The sequence below is a fragment of the Prionailurus viverrinus genome, chromosome D2 (genome assembly GCF_022837055.1).
Source record: "Prionailurus viverrinus isolate Anna chromosome D2, UM_Priviv_1.0, whole genome shotgun sequence".
Taxonomy (NCBI): domain Eukaryota; kingdom Metazoa; phylum Chordata; class Mammalia; order Carnivora; family Felidae; genus Prionailurus; species Prionailurus viverrinus.
This window is the reverse complement of record NC_062571.1, coordinates 23,709,693-23,736,586: the sequence shown is the minus strand read 5'-3', so window position 1 is coordinate 23,736,586 and position 26,894 is coordinate 23,709,693. Positions and strand designations below refer to the sequence as shown.

The 26,894-nt window shown below is 36.9% G+C and overlaps 1 protein-coding gene across 2 annotated transcripts in view; it reads left to right on the top strand.

The window, feature by feature from the left end:
• TMEM26 (transmembrane protein 26) overlaps positions 1 to 26,464 on the top strand; it is a 52,642-nt gene extending 26,178 nt beyond the window's left edge. Inside the window, exons 5-6 of one of the 2 annotated variants that reach the window (XM_047826002.1) lie at positions 21,269 to 21,345; positions 24,085 to 26,464. In XM_047826002.1, the coding sequence (XP_047681958.1) occupies positions 21,269 to 21,345; positions 24,085 to 24,389 (382 nt within the window). In that variant the 3' untranslated portion in view covers positions 24,390 to 26,464. Of the gene's footprint in view, positions 1 to 21,268; positions 21,346 to 24,079 lie in introns of both variants that reach the window. The other variant, XM_047826001.1, reaches the window with a different exon arrangement.
• Positions 26,465 to 26,894: the final 430 nt, after the last annotated feature.

The window sequence follows — 26,894 nt, the reverse complement described above, 5'->3', positions numbered from 1 at the left end:
CTTATTTTAAACTTGTATTATGTCATGAGAAGGGATCAAATAAAGTATGCCCTGGTTATTGTTTTAAATTTTTAATTTTTTTAATGTTTATTTATTTTTGACAGAGAGAGAGACAGAGCATGAGCAGGGGAGGGGCAGAGAGAGAGAGGGAGACACAGAATCCGAAGCAGGCTCCAGGCTCTGAGCTGTCAGCACAGAGCCCAACACGGGGCTTCAACTCACAGATCGCAAGATCATGACCTGAGCCGAAGTCAGACACAACCGACTGAACCACTCAGGCACCCCTGTTTTAAAATTTCTTTTAGGTTTCATGGTTTCAGACTGAAGTTTTTTAAAATTTTTATTTATTTACTTTTTAAAATGTTTATTTATTTTGAAAGAGAGAGAGAGAGGACATGAGCAAGAGAAGGGCAGAAAGAGAGGGAGGGAGAGAATTCTAAGCAGGCTCTGCACTGGGCTCCATCCCATAAACTGTGAGATCATGACCTGAGCCGCAATCAAGAGTTGGATGCTTAACCGACTGAACCATCCAAGCTCCTCTCATTTTATTTTTGATATAACTACATGGTGTCAGTGACCTTCTGTAGTCTCCTCCCATGCGACTCCATCACTACTCAGACTCAGAAAGAATTTAGAATTTTTTCTCCCTCTTAAAACCCACCTTCTGAGTTTTGATTTTGTCACCAGTATCTTCTGTACTGGAAGGGTAGACACTGCAAATGTCATCTCTTCAGAGGAGAGACTTAAACCTCTCCCACTGGGGTATAGCCTTCCCCTTTGACCTTAAAAAAGACGATCATGAAAAATAAATTTAATGTGCTTGTGAAAGATGTTCACGTGCAATAGTAAAGGAGGCTACTTCATTATAACCCACTTAGCATTACCTATTTTTATAACATTTTATTTTCTATTTTTATTTAATTCCATAATTTGGGCTGACAGATTTAGGAGAAAACCTTCAATAATGTGTACACCACGATGATACCTAGCTCTCTTTCCTGCATCCTGGCTAAATATCTCAAATTCAATTTTTTAAACTTAAATCAATTTCTGTATGCTCACTTTAAGTTCATTTGCCTAATAGTTATGAATTTACATGGACTTGTGAGATGCTGCAAATTTTTCTTAAGAGCTTAACTTTACACACCATAAAATTCAACTATTCTAATTCTGTGGTTCGATATTTAGTAAATTTATTAATGTGTAACCATAATCAGAATCTAGATTCCTTATAGCTGTTTGGAGTCAATTCTCACTCATTCCTACAGCGAACCCTAGGCAACCTCTGATATGCTTTCTTTCTGCACAGTGTCCTTTTCTAGAAATTTCATGTAAAAGGTATCATAAAATATGTAGTGTTTTGTGTGTAGCTTTTTCACCTAGAATGTTTCTAGGGTTCATTCACACTGTTTCATGTATTGGTAGTTAGCCGCTTTTTAATTGCTAAATAGTATTCCATGCATATACCACATTTTATTTATTCATTTCATAGTTGATATATGTATGTACTGCTATTATCTTGCTATTAAGAATGAGATGGCTATGGACATACACTAAAATCCTTTGTATAGATCTTTTTTTATTTCTCTTGGGTATATACCTAGGAGTAGAATGACTGGGTTTATGTTAAGTACATGTTTAATTGTTTAAGAAACTACCAAACTGTTTTCTAAAGTGGCTGTATATTTTTATATTCCATTTCTTCTCATTTTCACCATTTTTTTAGTATTTTGATTATAAACATTCTGTTATGTTCTTGTGGTATCATATTACAGGGTTTTATTTATTTACTTTTTAGTTTCATTTTTAAATATAATTTATTGTCAAGTTAGCTAACATGCAGTGTATACAGTGTGCTCTTGGCTTTGGGAGTAGATTTCCATGATTCATCACTTACATGAAGCACCCAGTGCTCATCCCAACAAGTGCCTTCCTCAATGCCCATCACCCATTTTCTTCACCCCTTCCATCCTCAGTTTGTTGTCTGTATTTAAAGATCTCTTACGGTTTGCCTCCCTCTCTGTTTGTAACTATTTTTTTTTCCTTCCCCCACAGTGCTCTGCTAAGTTTCTCAACTTCCACATATGAGTGAAAACGTATGATATCTGTCTTTCTCTAACTGACTTATTTCACTTAGGATAATACCCTCCAGTTCCATCCATGTCATTGCAAATGTCAAGATTTCATTCTTTTTCATTGCCAAGTAGTATTGCATTTTATAAATATCCCACTTATTATTTATCCATTCACCAGTTGATGGACATTTGGGCTCTTCCCATAATTTTGCTATTGTTGATAGTGCTGCTATAAATATTCAGGTACATGTTCTCCCATGAATCAGCACTCCTATATTCTTTGGATAAATTCCTAGTAGTGCTATTGCTGGGTTGAAGGGCAGTTGTATCTTTAATTTTTTGAGGAACTTCCATACTGTTTTCCAGAGTGGCTGCACCAGTTTGCATTCCCACCAACAGTGCAAAAGAGTTCCTCTTTCTCCATCCTCACCAACATCTGTTCTTTCCTGAATTGATAATTTTAGCCACTCTTACCAGTGTGAGGTGATATCTCAATGTAGTTTTGATTTGTATTTCCCTGATGAGCCAATGTTGAGCATCTGGATGTCTTCTTTGGAAAGTGTCTATTCATGCCTTTTGCTCATTTCTTCATTGGATTATTGGTTTTTTGGGTGTTGAGTTTCGTAAGTGCTTTATAGATTTTGGATACTAACCCTCTACCCAATATGTCATTTGCAAATATCTTCTTCCGTTCCGTTGGTTGTCTTTTAGTTTTGTTGATTGTTTCTTTTGCTGTGCAGAAGCTTCTTATCTTGATGAGGTCCCAAGAGTTAATTTTTAATTTTGTTTCTCTTGCCTTCAGAGACGTGTCAAGTAAGAATTTGCTATGCCTGAGGTAAAAGAGGTTGTTGCCTGTTTTCTCTTCTAGGATTTTGATGCTTTCCTGTCTCACATTTAGGCCTTTCATCCATTTTGAATTTATTTTTGTGTATGGTGTAATAAAGTGCTCCAGTTTCATTCTTCTGCATGTTGCTGTCCAGTTCTCCTGGCACCATTTGCTAGAGACTGTTTTTTTTTTTTCCATTGTATACTCTTTCCTGCTTTGTTGAAGATTAGTTGGTCATACATTTGTGGGTCCATTTCTTGTTCTCTATTCTACTCCACTGTTCTATGTGTCTGTTTTTCTGCCAATACCATACTGTCTTTATGATTACAGTCTGTACTGGAGTACAGGCTAAAGTCCAGGATTGTGATGCCTCCAGCTTTGATTTTCTTTTTCAACATTACTTTGGCTATTTAGGGTCTTTTGTGGTTCCATGCAACATGTTGTAGGTTTCTAAAATTTATTTATTTATTTATTTATTTATTTATTTATTTATTTATTTATTTAGAGAGCAGGGGCAGGGCAGAGAGAAAGGGAGAGAGAGAACCCCAAGCAGGCTCCACACTGACAGCATGGAGGGCTCCATCTCACATACCATGAGATTGTGACCTGAGCTGAAATCAAGATTCAGAGGGTTAACAGACTGAGCCACCCAGATGCCCCCATATTATAGTTTTAATTTCTGTTTCCCTAATGACTAAACATGTTGAGCATCTGTCTATGTGCTAATTAGCTAATCCTATATTTTCCTTCAGTGAAGTGTCTGTTCAAATTTTCATCCATTTTTTTTTCAATTGATTTTTTATTGTTGATTTGTAAGAGTTCTTTATATTATTTATATTTGGACACAAGTTCTTCTTTAGGTACATAAATGTAATTTCCCCCCCTCTCCGCAAGTATACAGCTTTCTTTTCATTTTTTGTCATTCAAACACTATTTTTAAAAATTTTGATAATGTATCATATCAATTTTTTTATTTTAAGTAGTGCTTTGGGTGCCATATCTAGGAAATATTTTCCTCATCAAAACTGGAACTATTTCCATGTATAATAATCTGACTTAACTTTTTGTGGTGTAATATAAGGATCTAAGTTTGTGTTCTGTCTTTTTGTTGTTGTTGTTTTTTGGCACTGTACCAGAACATTATTTTGTCCTAGCTGAGACCAATTATGTCAGCACCATTTGTGGAAAAGACTTTCCCTACTAAATTGCCTTGATATCTTTGTCAAAAATCAACTGACCACATCTGTAAGAGTTTTCTTATATTTTCTATTGTGTTCTATCGCTCTATATTATCTATCCTTATGCCAATAACATACTATTGTGATACTGGAATTTTATGATAAGTTTGAAACTTGATGCTATAAGTCTTCTAACATTGTCCTTTTATAAAAAGTTTTTGGGTATTCTAGGTCCTCTGTATTTCCATTTACGTTTGATGATCAGTTTGTCAAATTTTATAAAGTAATCCTGCTGGAGTCTTGATAAGGATTGTGTTAAATCTAAGCATCAATTTGTGAAGAAAGGACATCTTAATATTAAGTCTTTTAATACGTAAACATGAATCATCTCATCATTTACTTAGATGTTCCTTAACTTGTCTTATCAATGTTTTGAAGTTTTCAATATATGGGTCTTATTATGCTTTTCCTTAAGCTTATTCTTAAGTATGTTATTCTTTTTGACAAAATTATTTTCTTAATTTCTTAATTTTTTATAAATTTCTTAATTTCTTAATATGTAATATTGCTACTACATAAAAATACAATTGACTTTTTTTATTATGATCTTGTACCCAGCAACCATGAACTTGTTTATTAGTTTTGTAAATTCCTTAGGATTTTCTACATGTAAGTTAATGCCATTTGTAATTAAGATAGTTTTCATTCTTTCTAATCTGCATGACATTAATTTCTTTTTTTTTGCTTTATTGCAGTGGCTAGAATTTCTAGTACAATGTTGAATAGAAGTATAAGAGTAGGCATTTCAATCACAAAGGATAAGCATTCTGTCTTTCACTATTAAGGATGTTGTTAGGTATAGGTTTTTCACAGATACACTTTATAGATGCCCTTGATCAGTTGGAGGGAATTCTTATTTATATCTAGGGTATTGAGAGTTTCTTGCTTGCTTGCTTGCTTTTTTTTTCTTTCTTTCTTATGGACATTGAGTTTTGTTTATTGATTTTTCTATTTTTATTAAGGATATTATGTGATGGTGTTTTGCATTCTATAAATATGGTATATTACATTAACTAGTTTTCAGAAGATAAAACAACCTTGACGTCCTGAGTCAAGATAAGTCTCACTTGATTATAGTATATAATGGTTTCTAAGTATTGCTGTTATTTGTTTGCTAACATTTTGTTAATAATTTTTACAACTATGCCCATGAGCATATTGATATATAGTAATATTTTCTAATGATATATTTTTCTTGCTTTAGTATTAGGATAATACTGCACTCAGTGAATACCTCAGGAAGCATCCCTTCTTTCTTTATTTTCTGAAAGATTTTATAAAGGATTGGTATTAATTTTTCTTTAAATATTTTATTTTATTTATTTATTTTTTTTTTAATAGGCCTACCAATTTTATTTTTTTTTTTTTATTTTTTTTTTTTTATGAAATTTATTGACAAATTGGTTTCCATACAACACCCAGTGCTCATCCCAAAAGGTGCCCTCCTCAATACCCATCACCCACCCTCTCCTCCCTCCCACCCCCCATCAACCCTCAGTTTGTTCTCAGTTTTTAAGTCTCTTATGCTTTGGCTCTCTCCCATTCTAACCTCTTTTTTTTTTTTTCCTTCCCCTCCCCCATGGGTTCCTGTGAAGTTTCTCAGGATCCACATAAGAGTGAAACCATATGGTATCTGTCTTTCTCTGTATGGCTTATTTCACTTAGCATCACACTCTCCAGTTCCATCCACGTTGCTACAAAAGGCCATATTTCATTTTTTCTCATTGCCACGTAATATTCCATTGTGTATATAAACCACAATTTCTTTATCCATTCATCAGTTGATGGACATTTAGGCTCTTTCCATAATTTGGCTATTGTTGAGAGTGCTGCTATGAACATTGGGGTACACGTGGCCCTATGCATCAGTGCTCCTGTATCCCTTGGATAAATTCCTAGCAGTGCTATTGCTGGGTCATAGGGTAGGTCTATTTTTAATTTTCTGAGGAACCTCCACACTGCTTTCCAGAGCGGCTGCACCAATTTGCATTCCCACCAACAGTGCAAGAGGGTTCCCGTTTCTCCACATCCTCTCCAGCATCTATAGTCTCCGGATTTGTTCATTTTGGCCACTCTGACTGGCGTGAGGTGATACCTGAGTGTGGTTTTGATTTGTATTTCCCTGATAAGGAGCGACGCTGAACATCTTTTCATGTGCCTGTTGGCCATCCGGATGTCTTCTTTAGAGAAGTGTCTATTCATGTTTTCTGCCCATTTCTTCACTGGGTTATTTGTTTTTCGGGTGTGGAGTTTGGTGAGCTCTTTATAGATTTTGGATACTAGCCCTTTGTCCGATATGTCATTTGCGAATATCTTTTCCCATTCCGTTGGTTGCCTTTTAGTTTTGTTGGTTGTTTCCTTGGCTGTGCAGAAGCTTTTTATCTTCATAAGGTCCCAGTAATTCACTTTTGCTTTTAATTCCCTTGCCTTTGGGGATGTGTCGAGGAAGAGATTGCTACGGCTGAGGTCAGAGAGGTCTTTTCCTGCTTTCTCCTCTAAGGTTTTGATGGTTTCCTGTCTCACATTTAGGTCCTTTATCCATTTTGAGTTTATTTTTGTGAATGGTGTGAGAAAGTGGTCTAGTTTCAACCTTCTGCATGTTGCTGTCCAGTTCTCCCAGCACCATTTGTTAAAGAGGCTGTCTTTTTTCCATTGGATGTTCTTTCCTGCTTTGTCAAAGATGAGTTGGCCATACGTTTGTGGGTCTAGTTCTGGGGTTTCTATTCTATTCCATTGGTCTATGTGTCTGTTTTGGTGCCAATACCATGCTGTCTTGATGATGACAGCTTTGTAGTAGAGGCTAAAGTCTGGGATTGTGATGCCTCCTGCTTTGGTCTTCTTCTTCAAAATTCCTTTGGCTATTCGGGGCCTTTTGTGGTTCCATATGAATTTTAGGATTGCTTGTTCTAGTTTCGAGAAGAATGCTGGTGCAATTTTGATTGGGATTGCATTGAATGTGTAGATAGCTTTGGGTAGTATTGACATTTTGACAATATTTATTTTTCCAATCCATGAGCAGGGAATGTCTTTCCATTTCTTTAAATCTTCTTCAATTTCCTTCATAAGCTTTCTATAATTTTCAGCATACAGATCCTTTACATCTTTGGTTAGATTTATTCCTAGATATTTTATGCTTCTTGGTGCAATTGTGAATGGGATCAGTTTCTTTATTTGTCTTTCTGTTGCTTCATTGTTAGTGTATAAGAATGCAACTGATTTCTGTACATTGATTTTGTATCCTGCAACTTTGCTGAATTCCTGTATCAGTTCTAGCAGACTTTTGGTGGAGTCTATCGGATTTTCCATGTATAATATCATGTCATCTGCAAAAAGCGAAAGCTTGACTTCATCTTTGCCAATTTTGATGCCTTTGATTTCCTTTTTGTTGTCTGATTGCTGATGCTAGAACTTCCAGCACTATGTTAAACAGCAGCGGTGAGAGTGGGCATCCTTGTCGTGTTCCTGATCTCAGGGAAAAAGCTCTCAGTTTTTCCCCGTTGAGGATGATGTTAGCTGTGGGCTTTTCATAAATGGCTTTTATGATCTTTAAGTATGTTCCTTCTATCCCGACTTTCTCAAGGGTTTTTATTAAGAAAGGGTGCTGGATTTTGTCGAAGGCCTTTTCTGCATCGATTGACAGGATCATATGGTTCTTCTCTTTTTTTTTGTTAATGTGATGTATCACGTTGATTGATTTGCGAATGTTGAACCAGCCCTGCATCCCAGGAATGAATCCCACTTGATCATGGTGAATAATTCTTTTTATATGCCGTTGAATTCGATTTGCTAGTACCTTATTGAGAATTTTTGCATCCATATTCATCAGGGATATTGGCCTGTAGTTCTCTTTTTTTACTGGGTCTCTGTCTGGTTTAGGAATCAAAGTAATACTGGCTTCATAGAATGAGTCTGGAAGTTTTCCTTCCCTTTCTATTTCTTGGAATAGCTTGAGAAGGATAGGTATTATCTCTGCTTTAAACGTCTGGTAGAACTCCCCTGGGAAGCCATCTGGTCCTGGACTCTTATTTGTTGGGAGATTTTTGATAACCGATTCAATTTCTTCGCTGGTTATGGGTCTGTTCAAGCTTTCTATTTCCTCCTGATTGAGTTTTGGAAGAGTGTGGTTGTTCAGGAATTTGTCCATTTCTTCCAGGTTGTCCAGTTTGTTGGCATATAATTTTTCATAGTATTCCCTGATAATTGTTTGTATCTCTGAGGGATTGGTTGTAATAATTCCATTTTCATTCATGATTTTATCTATTTGGGTCATCTCCCTTTTCTTTTTGAGAAGCCTGGCTAGAGGTTTGTCAATTTTGTTTATTTTTTCAAAAAACCAACTCTTGGTTTCGTTGATCTGCTCTACAGTTTTTTTAGTTTCTATATTGTTTATTTCTGCCCTGATCTTTATTATTTCTCTTCTTCTGCTGGGCTTAGGCTGCCTTTGCTGTTCTGCTTCTAGTTCCTTTAGGTGTGCTGTTAGATTTTGTATTTGGGATTTTTCTTGTTTCTTGAGATAGGCCTGGATTGCAATGTATTTTCCTCTCAGGACTGCCTTTGCTGCGTCCCAAAGTGTTTGGATTGTTGTATTTTCATTTTCATTTGTTTCCATATATTTTTTAATTTCTTCTCTAATTGCCTGGTTGACCCACTCATTCGTTAGTAGGGTGTTCTTTAACCTCCATGCTTTTGGAGGTTTTCCAGACTTTTTTCTGTGGTTGATTTCAAGCTTCATAGCATTGTGGTCTGAAAGTAAGCATGGTATAATTTCAATTCTTGTAAACTTATGAAGGGCTGTTTTGTGACCCAGTATATGATCTATCTTGGAGAATGTTCCATGTGCACTCGAGAAGAAAGTATATTCTGTTGCTTTGGGATGCAGAGTTCTAAATATATCTGTCAAGTCCATCTGATCCAATGTCTCATTCAGGGCCCTTGTTTCTTTATTGACCGTGTGTCTAGATGATCTATCCATTTCTGTAAGTGGTGTATTAAAGTCCCCTGCAATTACCACATTCTTATCAATAAGGTTGCTTATGTTTATGAGTAATTGTTTTATATATTTGGGGGCTCCGGTATTCGGTGCATAGACATTTATAATTGTTAGCTCTTCCTGATGGATAGACCCTGTAACTATTATATAATGTCCTTCTTCATCTCTTGTTACAGCCTTTAATTTAAAGTCTAGTTTGTCTGATATAAGTATGGCTACTCCAGCTTTCTTTTGGCTTCCAGTCGCATGATAAATAGTTCTCCATCCCCTCACTCTCAATCTAAAGGTGTCCTCAGGTCTAAAATGAGTCTTTTGTAGACAGCAAATAGATGGGTCTTGTTTTTTTATCCATTCTGATACCCTATGTCTTTTGGTTGGCGCATTTAATCCATTTACATTCAGTGTTATTATAGAAAGATACGGGTTTAGAGTCATTGTGATGTCTGTATGTTTTATGCTTGTAGTGATGTCTCTGGGACTTTGTCTCACAGGGTCCCCCTTAGGATCTCTTGTAGGGCTGGTTTAGTGGTGACAAATTCCTTCAGTTTTTGTTTGTTTGGGAAGACCTTTATCTCTCCTTCTATTCTAAATGACAGACTTGCTGGATAAAGGATTCTCGGCTGCATATTTTTTCTGTCTAGCACCCTGAAAATCTCGTGCCAATTCTTTCTGGCCTGCCAAGTTTCAAAAGAGAGATCAGTCACGAGTCTTATAGGTCTCCCTTTATATGTGAGGGCACGTTTACCCCTTGCTGCTTTCAGAATTTTCTCTTTATCCTTGTATTTTGCCAGTTTCACTATGATATGTCGTGCAGAAGATCGATTCAAGTTACGTCTGAAGGGAGTTCTCTGTGCCTCTTGGATTTCAATGCCTTTTTCCTTCCCCAGTTCAGGGAAGTTCTCAGCTATGATTTCTTCAAGTACCCCTTCAGCACCTTTCCCTCTCTCTTCCTCCTCTGGGATACCAATTATGCGTATATTATTTCTTTTTAGTGTATCACTTAGTTCTCTAATTTTCCCCTCATACTCCTGGATTTTTTTATCTCTCTTTTTCTCAGCTTCCTCTTTTTCCATAACTTTATCTTCTAGTTCACCTATTCTCTCCTCTGCCTCTTCAAGCCGAGCTGTGGTGGTTTCCATTTTGTTATGCATTTCGTTTAAAGCGTTTTTCAGCTCCTCGTGACTGTTCCTTAGTCCCTTGATCTCTGTAGCAAGAGATTCTCTGCTGTCCTGTATACTGTTTTCAAGCCCAGCGATTAATTTTATGACTATTATTCTAAATTCACTTTCTGTTATATTATTTAAATCCTTTTTGATCAGCTCATTAGCTGTTGTTATTTCCTGGAGATTCTTCTGAGGGGAGTTCTTCCGCTTGGTCATTTTGGATAGTCCCTGGAGTGGTGCGGACCTGCAGGGCACTTCCCCTGTGCTGTAGTGTATAACTGGAGTTGGTGGGCGGGGCCGCAGTCAGACCTGATGTCTGTCCCCAGCCCACCGCTGGGGCCACGGTCAGACTGGTGTGTGCCTTCTCTTCCCCTCTACTAGGGGCGGGATTCACTGTGGGGTGGTGTGGCTCGTCTGGGCTACTTGCACCCTGCCAGGCTTGTGATGCTGGGGATCTGGTGTATTAGCTGGGGTGGGTAGGCAAGGTGCTCGGGGGCAGGAGGGGCAGGCTTAGATCGCTTCTCCTTAGGTGATCCACTTCAGGAGGGGCCCTGTGGCAGCGGGAGGGAGTCAGATCCGCTGCCGGAGGTTTGGCTCCGCAGAAGCGCAGAGTTGGGTGTTTGCGCGGAGCGAGCAAGTTCCCCGGCAGGAACAGGTTCTCTTTGGGATTTCGGCTGGGGGATGGGCGGGGGAGATGGCGCTGGCGAGCGCCTTTGTTCCCCACCAAACTGAGCTCTGTTGTCAGGGGGCTCAGCAGCGCTCCTTCCCTTTGTCCTCCAGCCTTCCCGCTTTCTGAGCAGAGCTGTTAACTTATGACCTCCCAGACGCTAAGTCGCGCTTGTTGTGGGAACACAGTCCGTCAGGCCCCTCCACTTTTGCAAGCCAGACTGTGCTTGGCCGGCGAGCCGCCCCTCCGCCCCGGCTCCCTCCCGCCAGTCCGTGGAGCGCGCACCGCCTCGCCGCCCTTCCTACCCTCTTCCGTGAGCCTCTCGTCTGCGTTTGGCTCCGGCGACTCCGTTCTGCTAATCCTCTGGCGGTTTTCTGGGTTATTTAGGCAGATGTAGATGGAATCTAAGTGATCAGCAGGACGTGCGGTGAGCCCAGCGTCCTCCTAAGCCGCCATCTTGCCGCCGACCTCTTTAAATATTTTAAAGGTTTTTCTATTGGGAAGATATTTTATTTCTAATAGGTTTTTCTATTGGGAAGATATTTTATTTCTAATAGGTTTTTATATTGGGAAGATATTTTATTGCTAATTCAACATAATTATTTATAAGCCTATTCAGTTATTCTATTTATTCCTGAGTTAGTTTTGATTGCATTTTTTTCTTTCTAGGAATTTTCCCATTTAAATAAATTATCTAGTCTTTTATATAAAGTTGTCCATAAAATGATTTTCTTATACTTGTGTCCATTTCTATAGGGTCACTTATTATGCCCCCTTTTATATTCTGAATTGGTCATTTGTGTCTTCTGTGTTTTTACTTAGTCATATTTATCAATTTTGTTCATGTTCTAAAATAACCAACTTTTGGCTTCATTGATTTTTCTCTATTGTTATTTTGTTCTCCATTTCATTGATTTGTGCTGTGATGTTTAATTTTCCCTTCCTTCTGCTTGCTTTGGATTTAATTTACTTTTTTTTCTAGTTTCTTAAGATGGAAGCTTACATTATTGATTTGAGATCTTTTTGCTTTTCTAACATGACATTCAAAGCTACAGAATTCCCTCAAACCACTGCTTTATGTGTATCCCATAAACTTTGATATCTTATCTTTTTATTTAATATGGTTCAAAATATTTTCCAATATCTCCTTCAATTTATCATTTGACCTATGGATTATTTAGAATGTAAACTATTTAATTTCCATATGGAGATTGCCCAAATTTCCTTCTGTTGTTTTCTATTAATTCTGTTGTAGTCTTTAAATTATTTTGATCCTTTAAATTGATTGAGGCTTATTTTATGGCCTAGCATATAGCTTATCCTGGAGAACGTGCTATATGCACTTGAAAAGAATATATACTTACAGGTTGTTTGCTTGAGTTTTCTGTAAATGTCGGTTGTGTCAAGTTGGTTATTAGGTTATTTAATTCTTCTTACTGATTTTCTGTCTAGTTGTTCTATAAATTACTGAGAATGGGACATTGAAATCCTCAGCTCTAATTACTGAATTGTCTATTTCCTTTTTCAATACTTTTTCATATCATCTCTTATGATATGGGATGTCTTTTCCCATCCTTGTACTTTCAAACTCTTTGTATCTTTACATCTACACGGTTTCCCTTATAGACTAAATATAGTCGGATTTGCATCTTTTGCCCCAGTCAATCTTTGTCTTTTTTTTTACAGTTTATTTATTTTTGAGAGTGAGAGAGTGAGAGAGCACAAGCTGGGGAGGGACAGAGAGAGAGGAAGACACAGAATCAGAAGCAGACTCCAAAGCTGTCAGCACAGAGCCCCACATAGGGCTCAACCAATGAACCACGAGATCATGATCTGAGCCGAAATCAGACACCTAACCAACTGAGCCACCTAGGCGTCCCATTCTTTGTCTTTTAATTGGAGTGTATATTAGTTTCCCAGGGCTGCCATAACAAAATACCACTAACTGAAAGTCTTTTTTTTTTTTTCAACTTTTTTTTTTTTTTATTTATTTTTGGGACAGAGAGAGACAGAGCATGAACGGGGGAGGGGCAGAGAGAGAGGGAGACACAGAATCGGAAACAGGCTCCAGGCTCTGAGCCATCAGCCCAGAGCCCGACGCGGGGCTCGAACTCCCGGACCGCGAGATCGTGACCTGGCTGAAGTCGGACGCTTAACCGACTGCGCCACCCAGGCGCCCCACTGAAAGTCTTAAAACAACAGAATTTATTTTCTTACAGTCCTCAAGGCTGAAAGTCCAAATCAAATTGTTGGCAAGGTTGGTTTCTACTGGAGGCTCTGAGGGAGAATCTGGTGCCTCTTTCCTGGATTCTGGTGGTTGCTGGCAATTCTTGGTGTCCCTTGGCTTGTAGACATAATCACTCCAATCTCTGCCTCTGTCTTCACATGGCATTCTCCCCAGTGTTTCTGCCAGTGTTTCCACATATTCCCCTCCTTACATGGACACCAGTCATTGGGTTAAGACTCACATTAATTTAATATGACCTCATCTTGACTTGATTACATCTGCAAAGACTATTTCCAAATAAGATTACATTCTGAAGTTTGTATACATGAAATTTGGGTAGACATCATTCAACTTATTACAGTGTGTTTATTCCATTCATATGCAATGTAATGATTGATTTGGTTGATTTTTGTCTGCCATTTTACTATTTGTTTTTTTCTTTCCTAGGTCTTTTTTATTCCTGTGTTTATTCCTATGTTACTCATTTACTAGTTAAAAATTTTTAATAAACAATTTTAGTTGATTTTTTGTATTATTACTGGTTACTTTAGAGATTACAATATATGTTTTAAATCTTCACATTCTATTGTAATTCAACAGCTCCATTTATTCCCCCTATTTTTTACTATTATTGTCATATATATTACATCTCTGTATGTTATAAACCAAATAATACAGTTTTATAATTATTATTTTATAGACTTTAATTTTTTTAAAGAAATTAGAAGAAAAGATAACCACACATTTATGTGTTCTCTTATATTTGCCTACAATTTGAAGATGCTCTTTATTCCTTCTTGTGGATGTGAGTTACTGTCTGGTATCATTTCCTTTCAACCTGAAAGACTTCCTGTATTGTTTCTTCTAAGGCAAATCTGCTACTAACAAATTCTCCCAATCTTTGTCCAGAAATGTGTTTATTTTGCCTTCATGTTTCAAAAATAGTTTTGTTGTATAGAGAATTCACGGTTGTCAATTTTTACTTCAGCATTTTATTTATTTATGTATTTATTTAAAATTTTTAATGTGTATTTTTGGGAGTGAGAGAGAGAATGAGTGGGGAGGGGAAGAGAGAGAGGAAGACAGAGGTTCTGAAGCAGGCTCTGCACTAACGGCAGAGGGCCCAATGCATGACTAGAACTCATAAACTACGAGATCATGATCTGAGCTGAAGTTGGACACTTAACCCAAAGAGTCACCCAGGTGCCCGTCAGCATTTTAAATATACCATTCCACTGTTTCTTCATTATTTCTGATGAGATGTTAACCATTGCTTTGTTGTTACCCAGTACAACTTGCTGTTTTCAAGATTTTCTCTTTCTCTTTGACTTTCATTCATTTTACTGTGATGTATGTAGGTATGGTTCTCTTTGCCTTTATTACTACAACATTTTTTATTTTGGATCTGTAAATTAATTTTTTTTCCTCAAATTTAGGAACTTTCAGCCATCATCTTTTCAAACATGTTTTGTTTCATTCTCTCTTCCTCCTTCTGAGACTCCTATCACAAATAAGTATGTTTAAGTGTGGTCCATAGGTTTCTGAGACTGTTATTTTTTCCCATATGTTTTACTCTCTTTTTTTCAAATTGGATAATTTTCATTGATTTATCTTCCACATCACTGGTTCTTTCTTTCATCATCTTAAATCTATATGTACAGTCAAATTATATAGTTTACCTAGTGAATTTTTCATTTTGGGCCCCCTAGTTTGAACTATAGAATTTCTATTTAATTCTTTTTACAGCTTATACTCCTTTATTTATCTGTTGAATCACTGTCATCACACTTTCTTTAATTCATGGAACATAGTTTTATTTTATTCTTTGAACATATTTATAATAGTTACTTTGATGCCTTTGTCTGCTAATTCCAACACCTAGACCCCAATTTCTTTTTTTTTTTTTGATGTTCATTTACTTATTTTCAGGGTGAAAGAGTGGGGGTGGGGGGAGAGGGAGAGAAAATCCCAAGCAGGCTCTGTGTTGTTAGCACAGAGCCTGACACGGGGCTCAATCCCATAAACAGTGAGATCATGACCTGAGACAAATCCCATAAACAATGAGATCAGACCTGAGTCTGCATGCTTAACAGACTGAGCCACCCAGGCACCCTTCTAGACTTCAATTTCTACTGATTTTTTTTTTCCTGAGTATAGGTTACACATTACTGTTTCTTTGAATGTTTTACATTTTTGGTGGTAACTGGACATTTTAAATTATATTTTGTACCAAATCTTATCCCGACTCTTCTCTTTTAACTCAGGCTTCTTATTTTTTGTTGTCTGAATAAATTGCCTGAACTTAATCTAAGGACTCTCTCTTCCATTGGATTGTAGCCACTGATGTCTCTGCTCTTTTTTCTTTTTTAACTCCTTCTTCTATTTATCTGTCTTTAGCATGGCTTATTAGGGTTATACCTACTCTAATCAGCCAATGATTTGGACAGGATCTGTGATCAAACACTTCAAATCATTATGACCTCCACCCTCTGCCAATGGATATGTATTTGTGTTGGATAGCACATTTAAATTCAGAAAGTTTTCATATATATTCAGCTTTTAATTCCCCTGGGTTTTCTTGGATCTTCCTGGCACATGTCTGGCATACACAGAGACCTTTTCTAGCCCTTCTAAGGCTCTTATTTTCAAAATTTCTCCATTAAAATTCAAGTTAGTCTGCCAGTCACCCCAACTGAGATTGCAACCTCAGAGTAGCAAGGCTGTAGGTTTTCTCATTCATTTCCAACTAAGTTCATTACTCTTACTGACCACACCTCTAAGCATAAGATTTCACAAATCACTCCAAGCCAAGTCAGCACACTGTGACCATGAGGGACCTCTGGTTTTCATTGTCAAGACCTCTCTGGTAAAACTACTATTCTGACTGACCAAGACACCATTGACATTCCCCTCCTTTTGACTAAACTTTAAAAAGGTCTGTTGTTGAGTATATACTTCTGACCTTCCTTTCCTTACAGCATTTACTTTAGAAAACTTGCAATTATCAATTCTTTCTCTGCTCCTTTGAGATTAAGTCTTCTCCTAGCCTCTTTTGTGTTTTACTATCCAGGAATATCTTTGTAATGGATGTAGACGATGTCCCTTTGAAATGTGATCATCAAAAAAGATAGCACCCCTATCTCTTGGTCTCTTTGGGGTGTTAGAAGCCTAACTTGGTTAGAAGTTAGAAATCGGTTTTGTTAGCAGCCAATTAGCAAACACAAATAGTCTAATCATGTTGACCAATCTCCCCTTCTAATGTCCTCTAGTACTTTTGCACTAACTCGCGTCAGTGCTTAAAATCTCTCTTGCCTTTTGTTTCAGTAGGGGTGAACTCAATATTTCTCTCTTATTTCAACAGAGTTGAATAAAGTCTTCCTCGCCTGTTTAACTCTGTCTAGTGCAATTTTTCATTGATATAGCCAAACTGGAGGGGTGTGAAAATCCATGGACAAGAATACCTCAAACTCCCACTATTCTTAACCGAAGCTCCACCAGTTTTTCATAAATAAATGCTACTCAATTTGTTGTTTGCCTTTTGGTTGATTTCCAGAGATCTGAAGTGGTTGTTTTTGACAATTTGTCTAGTATGTATGTTTGTTGTAGAGAGGTTTTGCTGACCTTTTCATTCTGCTATAGCCATCCTCCAACATTTTTAACAATTCTGAATTTCAATATCATTGCCAGGAAGAGTTAACTGATTATTCACACATTTAGAAGTAATCTTTAATGTACAGTCTTTTTTTGAACACAGATCATTTTTAAAGAGAAAAACTCTATTCTCATAACATTATAGTTATTTCACTATATTTGACCACACAAAGGAGAATTTTCCTATTTTTGCACTGTGTTTTCTGTCCATTTAGCTCCTTTTGCTTGGTAAAATATTTTTTCTGGGCTAGGTTAATACTTAATTTTCTCACCTTATTTTTCTCTCTCTCCTTTATTTTTTTTTTCTTTTTCTGAAGAGGTTTGTTGGATGCTTTTCTAAAAACTAGGTGAATTCTATCCATTGATCTCTTATCTACAGGAACATTTACACTTCCAAAAAGAAATCGTTAAGCAAATTAGCAATGTATGACTCTGTTTTTACTTTTCATCCAGTAGATTTGGTGCACTGATCTACCAAATTCCAGTCTTTTATCCCCCTAACTTTCCAGGTGGAGAAGTGATACTCACATCTATAATTATATTTGTCAAGATCTTTTGTCTCTTCATGAATAGAGTTCAGTGTCTGCTTACAAGCTTCTCAGTTGACATTTATGAAGACATTACACATGAGAAAATGAGGTGAGACAATTAGGGGAGACAGTTAGACAATGGAGATGATGTTGGATAAATTCACTCCAAAATTCCTTTACAAATTTTGAGTGATTGCCATTTAAGCTCAATGATTTATTTACTTTCCTTTTAACCTTTCTGAGTAACTTTTACTATCGGACTTAATACAAATTTATCTGCTTCAAAATTTTTCTGGCCATTTTTTCCAAAGTTATTTTTGATAAATTTACTAATATGTTTATCAACACTCACATTTCCCCATATTTTGTGTATACTCAGATACTTGTATATGCAAGATATATGTTTATTATTGTAAGGTTAGAATTTGGCTTACATAGGGTGAGGATTTATTTATTATTTATCCTTAGTTTGTGAAATGATAGAATTAAAATACAGAGTTTAAGAAATATGTTCAACATAATAAAAATACTACTGCTACCATTGCTGTTACTGCTGTTGATACTACTGCTACTACTACTGCTAGTACTACTATTACTACTACTGCTGCTACTGCTACTACTACTGCTAGTATTACTACTACTACTACTACTAGATAATGTTTATTTATCTCTTGCTGTGATCCAAGTACTGTTTTAAGGGTTTTAATTGTGATAAGTTAGTCTTTACAATAGACTATGAGGGGGATACTATCATTATCACCATTTATAAGCTGAACTGTGGCAGGCGAGAGAAGTTGAGAAAGTCTCAAGGTTATAAGATAATAAAAAATAAAAAAAATAATACCTGCATAATTAGTCTGTTTCAAGTGCTGTTCTAAGAGCTTTACATGTTTAACATATTTTAACAACATACTTAATGAAATTATGCTGTAAAATCCAGTAGTTATTATTATTGTTATCTTCATATTGAAGAAGATAAACTAAAGCATATAGATGTGAAATTACTTGTTCATGTTCATGTAGTCAGTAAATATTCTGGGATTGGAGGCCCACATCCTAGCTCTCTAGTGAGGGCTGGAGCTGGTGTTTGAACTCCAGCAACCCAACACCAGACCTCATGCTTCACCATTGCTTTCTGCTGTCTGGCAGACAAATTGCACATGAGTTTTTGGTAGAATTATTGAAGTTTGGGATTAGAAGAAACTTCAAAAGTCGTCATCTATTGAACAATCTATTTTACATCTGTTGCAAAATCCTCTCCAGAATTTTTTCTCAACAAGTTTTTGTCCAGACTTTCTTTGAAAATCTTCACTAATAGAGAATATAGTAACCCCAGGCCATCTCATTCCATTTTGACTTGATATTATTAGAAAGTACTTTTCTCTATTGTGATAAAATTTGGATTCTTATAGGTGCCACTAAAATCCTTTGAATCTGAATTGGCCCTCTGAAGTCACAAGAAATGTTTAATTCCTTTTCCGCATGATAGCCTTTAAGTATATGAAATAAAGTTTTTAGGGACTCTTGTCTTGTTTTTAGTTTCTTGAACTATCCCACATAGAACATGGCTCTACGATCTCTCACCATCCTAGTCTCTCTCCTTTGGACCAAAAACTTTATAAACTTTCCTCTCAAACCATGAAGCACAATACCTAATATTTCAGATATATTCTGAACATTATAGAATATAGCAGGCTAAAACTTTCTGTTTCCTTTATGTAAATAAGTTTAGCACAATGGTTAAAAGGGTGGATGCTGAAACCAGCTGTCTAGTTTTGATTTCTGCTTCCAACACTTATAACCACATTACTTTGGACAAGTTTCTATAATTCTGTGCCTCAGTTTCCTCACTGGTCTAATAGGGATAAGTGTAACTATTTTGTAGAATTGATATGAGTGTGACCCTTAGAAACCCTTAGAAAGCTTCCTGAAATAGTATGAGCTTCAGAAACTGTGGGCAAAATTATTTAAAACTTCAGGAACTTATTGGAGGTCTCTTATATATAGACATTGACATTGCAAAGATGGAAAAGTTATAGACTCCATTCCCTAGGTATCTCCATTTAAAATTCTAGACTTTATACTTCTTATGAAGCGACCTATAATTGCATTTGATCTTGGAAAATCATCAATAATGTCACACTGTGGACTTATAATTAGATAATAGTAAGGGAAAATCCTTGAGCTTTCTTTATGGTGGCTGCTTTGAAATGGTATCTCTTCTATCCTATTCTAGGTCATCCAGTTACAACTTGAGAAGATCTTTTAGGATCCTGATTGTGTCTTCTGGGGAAATGGTTTCCCATCCAACCTCCATGTTTTATGTGTATATGAGAAGCCTTCCATCAATGTGCAACCAAGTCATTGGTGAAATGTGAAGTAGAACAGAATCAAAGACAGAGCCTGCAGCAACCCTCAGAGAGCTCCCTTTGGGGAGTCATTTACAGAGTTAGAAATCCACCTAATTGTGCTCACACCCAGAACATTTCTTAATCTTGTTAATTAGAACACTGTGGGAGGCTTTTTTTACAAGCCTTATTTAAACCCAAATGTCTGATATTAATTTATTTATCATTACTTCTTTGGTAATCCTAACTCTATTGAAGAGAGAAAGAGAGAGAATGATCTTAGTATTTACTGAGTGCAATTGTTCTCAAGGAAGCTGTGCTAATTCTTAGTAATTACTGTCTTCCATAAGGGCTTTCAGAAATCTTCTAAATAATCACTTATATAACCTAACTAGGGATTAATAGTAAATGTGCCTTTTGTATTTTAAGATACACTTCTGCTTCATTTTGAAAATTAAGACTTTATTATTTTTTTTTGTCTCCACCCTTGTCTCTGCCATTAACTGCCAAGATAATGATGGCTCATAGTTTTTGAGATCTAATTTTTCAGGGCCTCAATACTTGAAGCATTTAAAGATATCTTTTACAATCACCTCATTTCTTTTGGTTTCAACTACTCTTCCCTGATGCCTTTCTATTCCTCTCCAACATTAAAATCCCTCCTGACAGAGAAGTTGGCAATCAAATCTGCTATAATACCACTAATCTCAAATTGATAACTTCCTTTGTATTTTCACTAAAAAAAATTGACTTTGACATTTCTATAGTATCCTTTGTATTTTTATAACATCTATTCTTTCTGACTTCAGTATTCAAGACCATTCTTTTAGGTCGATGACATTTGTATATTTGCCAAGTATGGATCCTTCTTCTGTACATTCAACAATTCCTTCCACAAATATTTGTTGAGAGTCTATTATTTTCCAGTCACTGTTCTAGGCCCTGGGGATACAATAGTGAAAGAAACTCTCATATTCCTTGACTGACATATTCTAGTGTAAATTTTTGATTATTGGATTTATCTTTCTGCTTTTTTCTGACCTGAAGATACTTTTCTTTTATATGCTGAGCTTTTCATTGTTGAGCATCATCCAGTCCTTTTGAGATATATTTTTAAGTTAGAGTCTCATGATCTTACCAAAAAAGTTCGCACTTTTTCTTGAGAATTCTTGAAATCAGCCCTCTGAATTTGTGAGTCAATGTCTAACATTATTCTTAGCATTTATCTCCAATAATGTTTCCATGATTTTGTAAAACTAAAGGCAACAATATGGGACAAAGAGGCTTTGCCATAATTTACACAGATGTTGGCACATGTGGGAGTTGGATTTTAAGTGTCAGTTTTGCTTTGTGTGTTTTATTTTTTTTTTACTTCCTCATTATTCCATTATAATCATGCATGGAGTTTCATGGGTTTTTTTATATCACCAAGATGTTTTGACAAGTCTCAAGAGGTTTATTAGTGCATACTCAAATATGAAAAAAAAGATAAATTATTTCTTAAAAAATGATCATATTTTTATTACTAATTTAAAATTATGTCTGCATTTTAGGAATAACCCTGCCCTAGTCTATGCCATCCTTGTTATATGGACCTGGAGCATGCTGCAGTTTCCACTTGACCTGGCAGGTGAATGTCTTGATGTTTGCTCAAAGAAACAGAAAACGATTAACTCTTGATTAAAAACTGTAATAAAGCTAAGGAGGCATCTGAGAGGATTATCATTTTGATATCCCAATGTTAATTCCAGTTCAGTTTAGAAGAAAAGTCAACTGAAACTCAGGAAATACACTAGTGGATCCACCCTGTTACATGGTGAGCGGGAGATAACTGAACATTACCAGAGCACAGGTTTACATTCTCTTCAAAAGTGGTTCTATCATGTATGAGTTGGAAAATATCCCTCAAGTTAGTTAACACATCTGTGCCTCAGTTTCTCACCAATTAAATGGGACTGATAATCATAGTAGCTAGGATTGAAGGTTCTTGTGATGACTAAATAAGGTATGGTTTGTAAAATGCTTAGCACATTTGCTGGAATATAAATATTCCTTCATGATATTTTAGGAGCTCATTTTTGTCCCTTTGTCAAAACATCACAAGGGAGTAAGAGCAGTTCTGGGGTCTCGTGGAAAATTAAAATTCTTCTTAGAAGTAGTCCTTGGAATTCCATTGGCCTTATTTTAATAAATACATAAACTCCTGAGACTGCAAGAAGAAACTGTTTTCTAAGCATATCATACTAACCTAGAGTTGCATTGTCTAATATGGTACCTGCTAGCTACATGTGGCTATTGAAATTTAAATGAAAATTAATTAAAATTAAACAAAATCCAAAGTTCAGTTCCTCAGTCACACTAGCCTCATTTCAAGTGCTCCACTGCCACATGTGGCTGCTGTGGTAGGCAGTGGATTAGGCAGAACATTTTTACTATCACAGAAGTTTCAATTGGACAGCATTGATCTGGAGTCATCCCTTAACTTCCAGGAAGGATCCCTGGAATTCTGACTTGAGAATTCTCCAGGATGCCACTTTACTCTGAAGAAATTCTAGGATTTAGTAATTACATTTTCCTTAAACCTAACTTCTTTTTTATGGCACCCTACCCACTGGCATCAGGATTAGAATTAATCTAGAATAGGGATTTTTATTTAATCTTCTCTGCATCTTTTTTTGGCTTATGTTAATAGGCCCAGAACTTTCATAGGTAATTTTAGAATTTAGCAACCACTTTATGAAACAAAATTGTCACCAGAGTAGATGGAAAGAATGACTGTGGCTTTTTAAAAATACCCCAAATCTCATTACTAATTAATAATTACAAACAAATTTTTGCCAGTAACACACATCTCTCTCTCACACACACACACATTTTGTCATAATGTGCCCAGTCTATACTTATTGATCAGGTGGTGTCTCCCAACAGAATATAAGGTACCATCACTTTAGATGTTGAATAACAGTCTTAGGAGGTCCCTTCAGAACCATTTCCTGACCCTCACTTCTTAGGAGAGGCCACTATTGATCTTATGTTGGTTTTTCTTTTGTCATTCACTCTGCTGATCCTCACCCTCCCCTATCTTGTGGTTTATAGACTTGCTAAGAAAATTTTTATTTGGGAAAGAAATTCTGTAAACTTTCGGGGGTGATAATGTTATGCAGCTGTTTGAAAAACAAAGACCAAATGTTACTTCTGACTAAATCACTATTGTATTTTCCAACAAACAGTACATTATGTTCACCCATATCAAAGCAGCTTCATAATATTTGCAGGCTCCAGTAGACGAAGGCATTCTTTGTTTGAAAATTCCAAATGGAAGGCTTCATTATTATAAAGGATTATATTATGCCCTTGACCTTGAATTAAATTAGCATTTTAGAAATTAAAACAAAAAGGTTCATCTGTTGATTGGGCCTCCTTTTGTTCAACTGGAAAATCAGTAATTATATCCAGTGTTTCTTGTAAACTGTGAAACAAAACCATAAGGCATTAGACAAAATGAAATAACAATGGCATTTATTTTGGGCTTTTGTCCCCCCACCATTAGAAAAATATGTTCAACATGAATTGAGTTTCAATTTGAATTATAAACACTTGAATTTCCACAACATAATTTATACATATGCCTAAGTCAACCAGGAAACAGGTAGATCCCAAAGGGAGGATACAGAAGGATCTGGGCCTTGTATCTATACTCTGTTCTGTCTCCCAAACTCAGCAGTCAGATAAGTCATTCATTATCCAAAGGGAAAGAGAGAAGTGAGAAATCAGAGAGGAGCTAGTGGAAACAAAAAGAACTGGTGAATAGGGGCCCCTCTCCTCACAGACATCATTGTTACCTCAGTTTTCAAAGGAAGAAGTGGGCCCAGGAAGGTTAAGTAACTTGGCCAGAATCTTGCTAAAAAAAACGAGGCAGCCAGTCTATCTGGCTTGAGGCCTAGAGTGCCCGGCTATGCTGTCTCCTTACGCAGCAGACCCCAAGGACAGACCCAGCAGTTTGTCTTGTTCTATATTCTTGCTAGCCTAATTGATTGTGCTTTCCCCAGGATTCATACTATAAGGTGATCTAAAATTTGTTACATGGATAGAAACATGATGACTGGCTTTCTTTGGTGTTTTATTGAAATTATAACAGATTCTTGATTTTAAAGATAAAATTACTAAGGATATTAAATAGTTAAGGGGTGACTAAGGATGGTGTTAAATGTAAAGGGTGGTATCACCTTTCCCCCCCAGAATTAAATTATAGAATCACTCCCAATTGTTAACTAGCACAGCACCCATTGTTAATGACTCTTCCCCATTTCATTCTGCCTTATACATTTCAGGGATGTGCTAATTGTTCTGTCTTGTGTTCTCAGTACAGCATGTCGTCTGCCCCTTGTCTGTGGCAATGAGGGGGTTCCCCAGTCTGTTTTTTTGCCAGTACAGTGCCGATCTGTGGAACATTGGAATCAGCATCTTCATACAAGATGGTCCCTTCCTTGTCGTGCGTCTCATATTGATGACCTATTTCAAAGTGATAAACCAGATGCTGGTGTTCTTTGCCGCAAAGAATTTCCTTGTGGTGGTGTTGCAACTCTATCGCTTGGTGGTGCTGGGGCTGGATGTCCATGCTTCCTTGCGAAATCGGCCAGGAAGACTGAAAGCAGAGCACAGCTGCTTGTGTGAGCCAGCTGTGAGTGGGATCTCACCAGGAGATTGGGCGAGTGGCTCTAATGGGGGCTTGGGTACCCCCTTGCAGGCCTTGCCTGTCACCCCTGAGCACTCTCACCCCACACCGTAGTTCCTTACTGACAGCAGCATGCAGCTAGAACGTTCGACTTTCTGGTTCCTCTTACAGACAGAATCTACCCACCCCCTTCTTTTTTAACTTTGGCATGTAATAATTTTCAAAGGAACAACATAAAAAGTGATCTTAAGCCAAAGCCGAGGAATTTTCTTTTTTCGACTGAATGGAAAGAACTTTGATTAGTGGCTATCGCTACAACTTCTGTGTGATGGTATCAGATGTTATAGTTGTTCAACGACTAAGTGATTTGTTTGTCTTGAACTGTTTGAAAAGCTATGGACAGGGTTACAGTGACATGCCCTCAAAAAGATTTAGTGCAGACAAACTGTCACGGCTGTTACCTGAAAATAGAGAAGCTTTGAACTTTGGCTCCATTGTCAGACTATCTCATCTGATCTTTTCTGCAATGTCCCTGACATCAAAAAATGTACATTCAGTGAATGCAGAACAAATGAAGGGAAAAGTGCTTTTAAAATTACCTCACTGTGAGCTGGAAGCAGTGAAAATCTCTGCCCAGCTTCCATGGCATTGAGAGCCCTCTTCATCGCTGCACAGACCTTCCCAGGAAAATCATTTTTCTGGGCTGATGTGGTATTCTGTCATGGCGCATATGCTCTTACAGAAATTTTATTGCTTTTGGCTTGGGCACTGCGAAATTCACAGCAAGCCATTTCGGTTGTGAGGCAGGAAATACTGGTAATGCTAGCAAAGTCACAATTTCCACCCTGAAACATGATTTGTGGTATTCGTCAGTATTTTTCTTAACTCTACTTTACCTTTTTCTCCATTGCCAAGTTGAATTATGTGGGTTGAAGCAAGGAAGCACTGAAGCAGTGAATAAAGGTGTTTCAGTCCCTTTAAGTGTTACCATAGTTTCTGGAGTCCGCCAGTGGTAGGCAGGACTCCTCTGAGCTGCCACTATGGAGCCGAGCCTGCCTTTGGTCTCAGGGAAGGTACTGGGGCTGGAGGCTGGCATCAGCCCTACACACAGCCAACAGCCGTTGATTAGTGACAGGGCTCAGAAGATGCCACCACATTGTGAATGTCAGAAAATTCGCTTTTCTTGCCTGCATTAACGACTTCACTTTCCCAGTGTTGAAATAGCCATACGTTACCCTTTATACACATCTGTACTTTCTAGATGGAGGTCATTCAGAACCTTTTGAAATGATTTTTGCTTTTAAGATGCAGTGTGGAAAGTTACCTGACTATATAGCAGTAATTACATGTGGGGCAAGCAGTTCCAAAACTCTTCTGTTAGGGTTCAAGGCACAATTCCTGCTTGTTAGTATGCTGAGGAATTCAAAAGGACATGAAAGATAAGACACAGTATGACCTTAAGTTGGGTGTGGCTGTGTGACAACCAATCAGAACAATTTTATCTATAAATCTGTGTGAATGATATCTGCTCAAAGCATTGGGTAAAAAGTTTCCTAGGCAAATTCTGTTTTTATACAGAGAAATTGGTATTTTCCACTTCATGGCTTTGGTGCCTCATAACGCCTTTCTGTTTCTTCCTCTTCTTCCTTGTGCTTCTAATTTTAACAAGGTGATGATTATAAAACTTACATGTGAAACTAACGGAGAACATTTGTAATTTTCATAATAATTTTGTGAACCTTAAGACCAGGAAATTATATTTATATAAAGTAAAGAACTTGACAACTTTTAAGGGCGTGTTATTTAAAATGCTTAGCAATTGGAAGCAAAATAATAACTGCTACTATTTATAAGAGTGCCTCGCGGAATCTGTTTTTATGTTGACTGTTTTATGTTGAATGTTTTCCTCCACAACATGTATGTGCTGCTTATTACTGCAGAGTTGCTCATGGCATACTTTTCATGTTTTAATTTTTTTTCTCCCAGCAAAACAAACATTGAACATCTAAAAATAGATAAACTATAAAGTAGTACGAGCTGTTGCAAGGATATTTTTAAATGCTTTCAAAAATGAGACTTGGCTGGGCTTCGTGAATGAATTCCTAGTGTTTAAGTAAAGTATTTTGTAATTAGCACTCCTCCAAAGGCCTGGGAAATGGGAAGTCCAGAGTCTTGCTTTCCTTAGAGTGCCAGGATGGCAGAGAGCACAGAGGACCGACTCGGCAATGAATAGTGGCAAAAATAGACACACGCTGTACAAGGTTTTCCAGGAAAATCTGCTAAGGGCAGCATTTGTTAACCTAACTGCCAGTACGCTCACTCTTTTCGACTGTTTTTATAGCATAAAAAAACCTATATTCATTTTGTTTATTTAAAAACAAAACCTAAATCCAGGTTGTATCCCTAGGACCCCTGATGGCAAGAGTTAGAATTGTATTCATTTAATTGTATACTTTTATTGTAGATTGCTAAACGTTGGAGTGTTTGAAAACATCCCAGCCTTT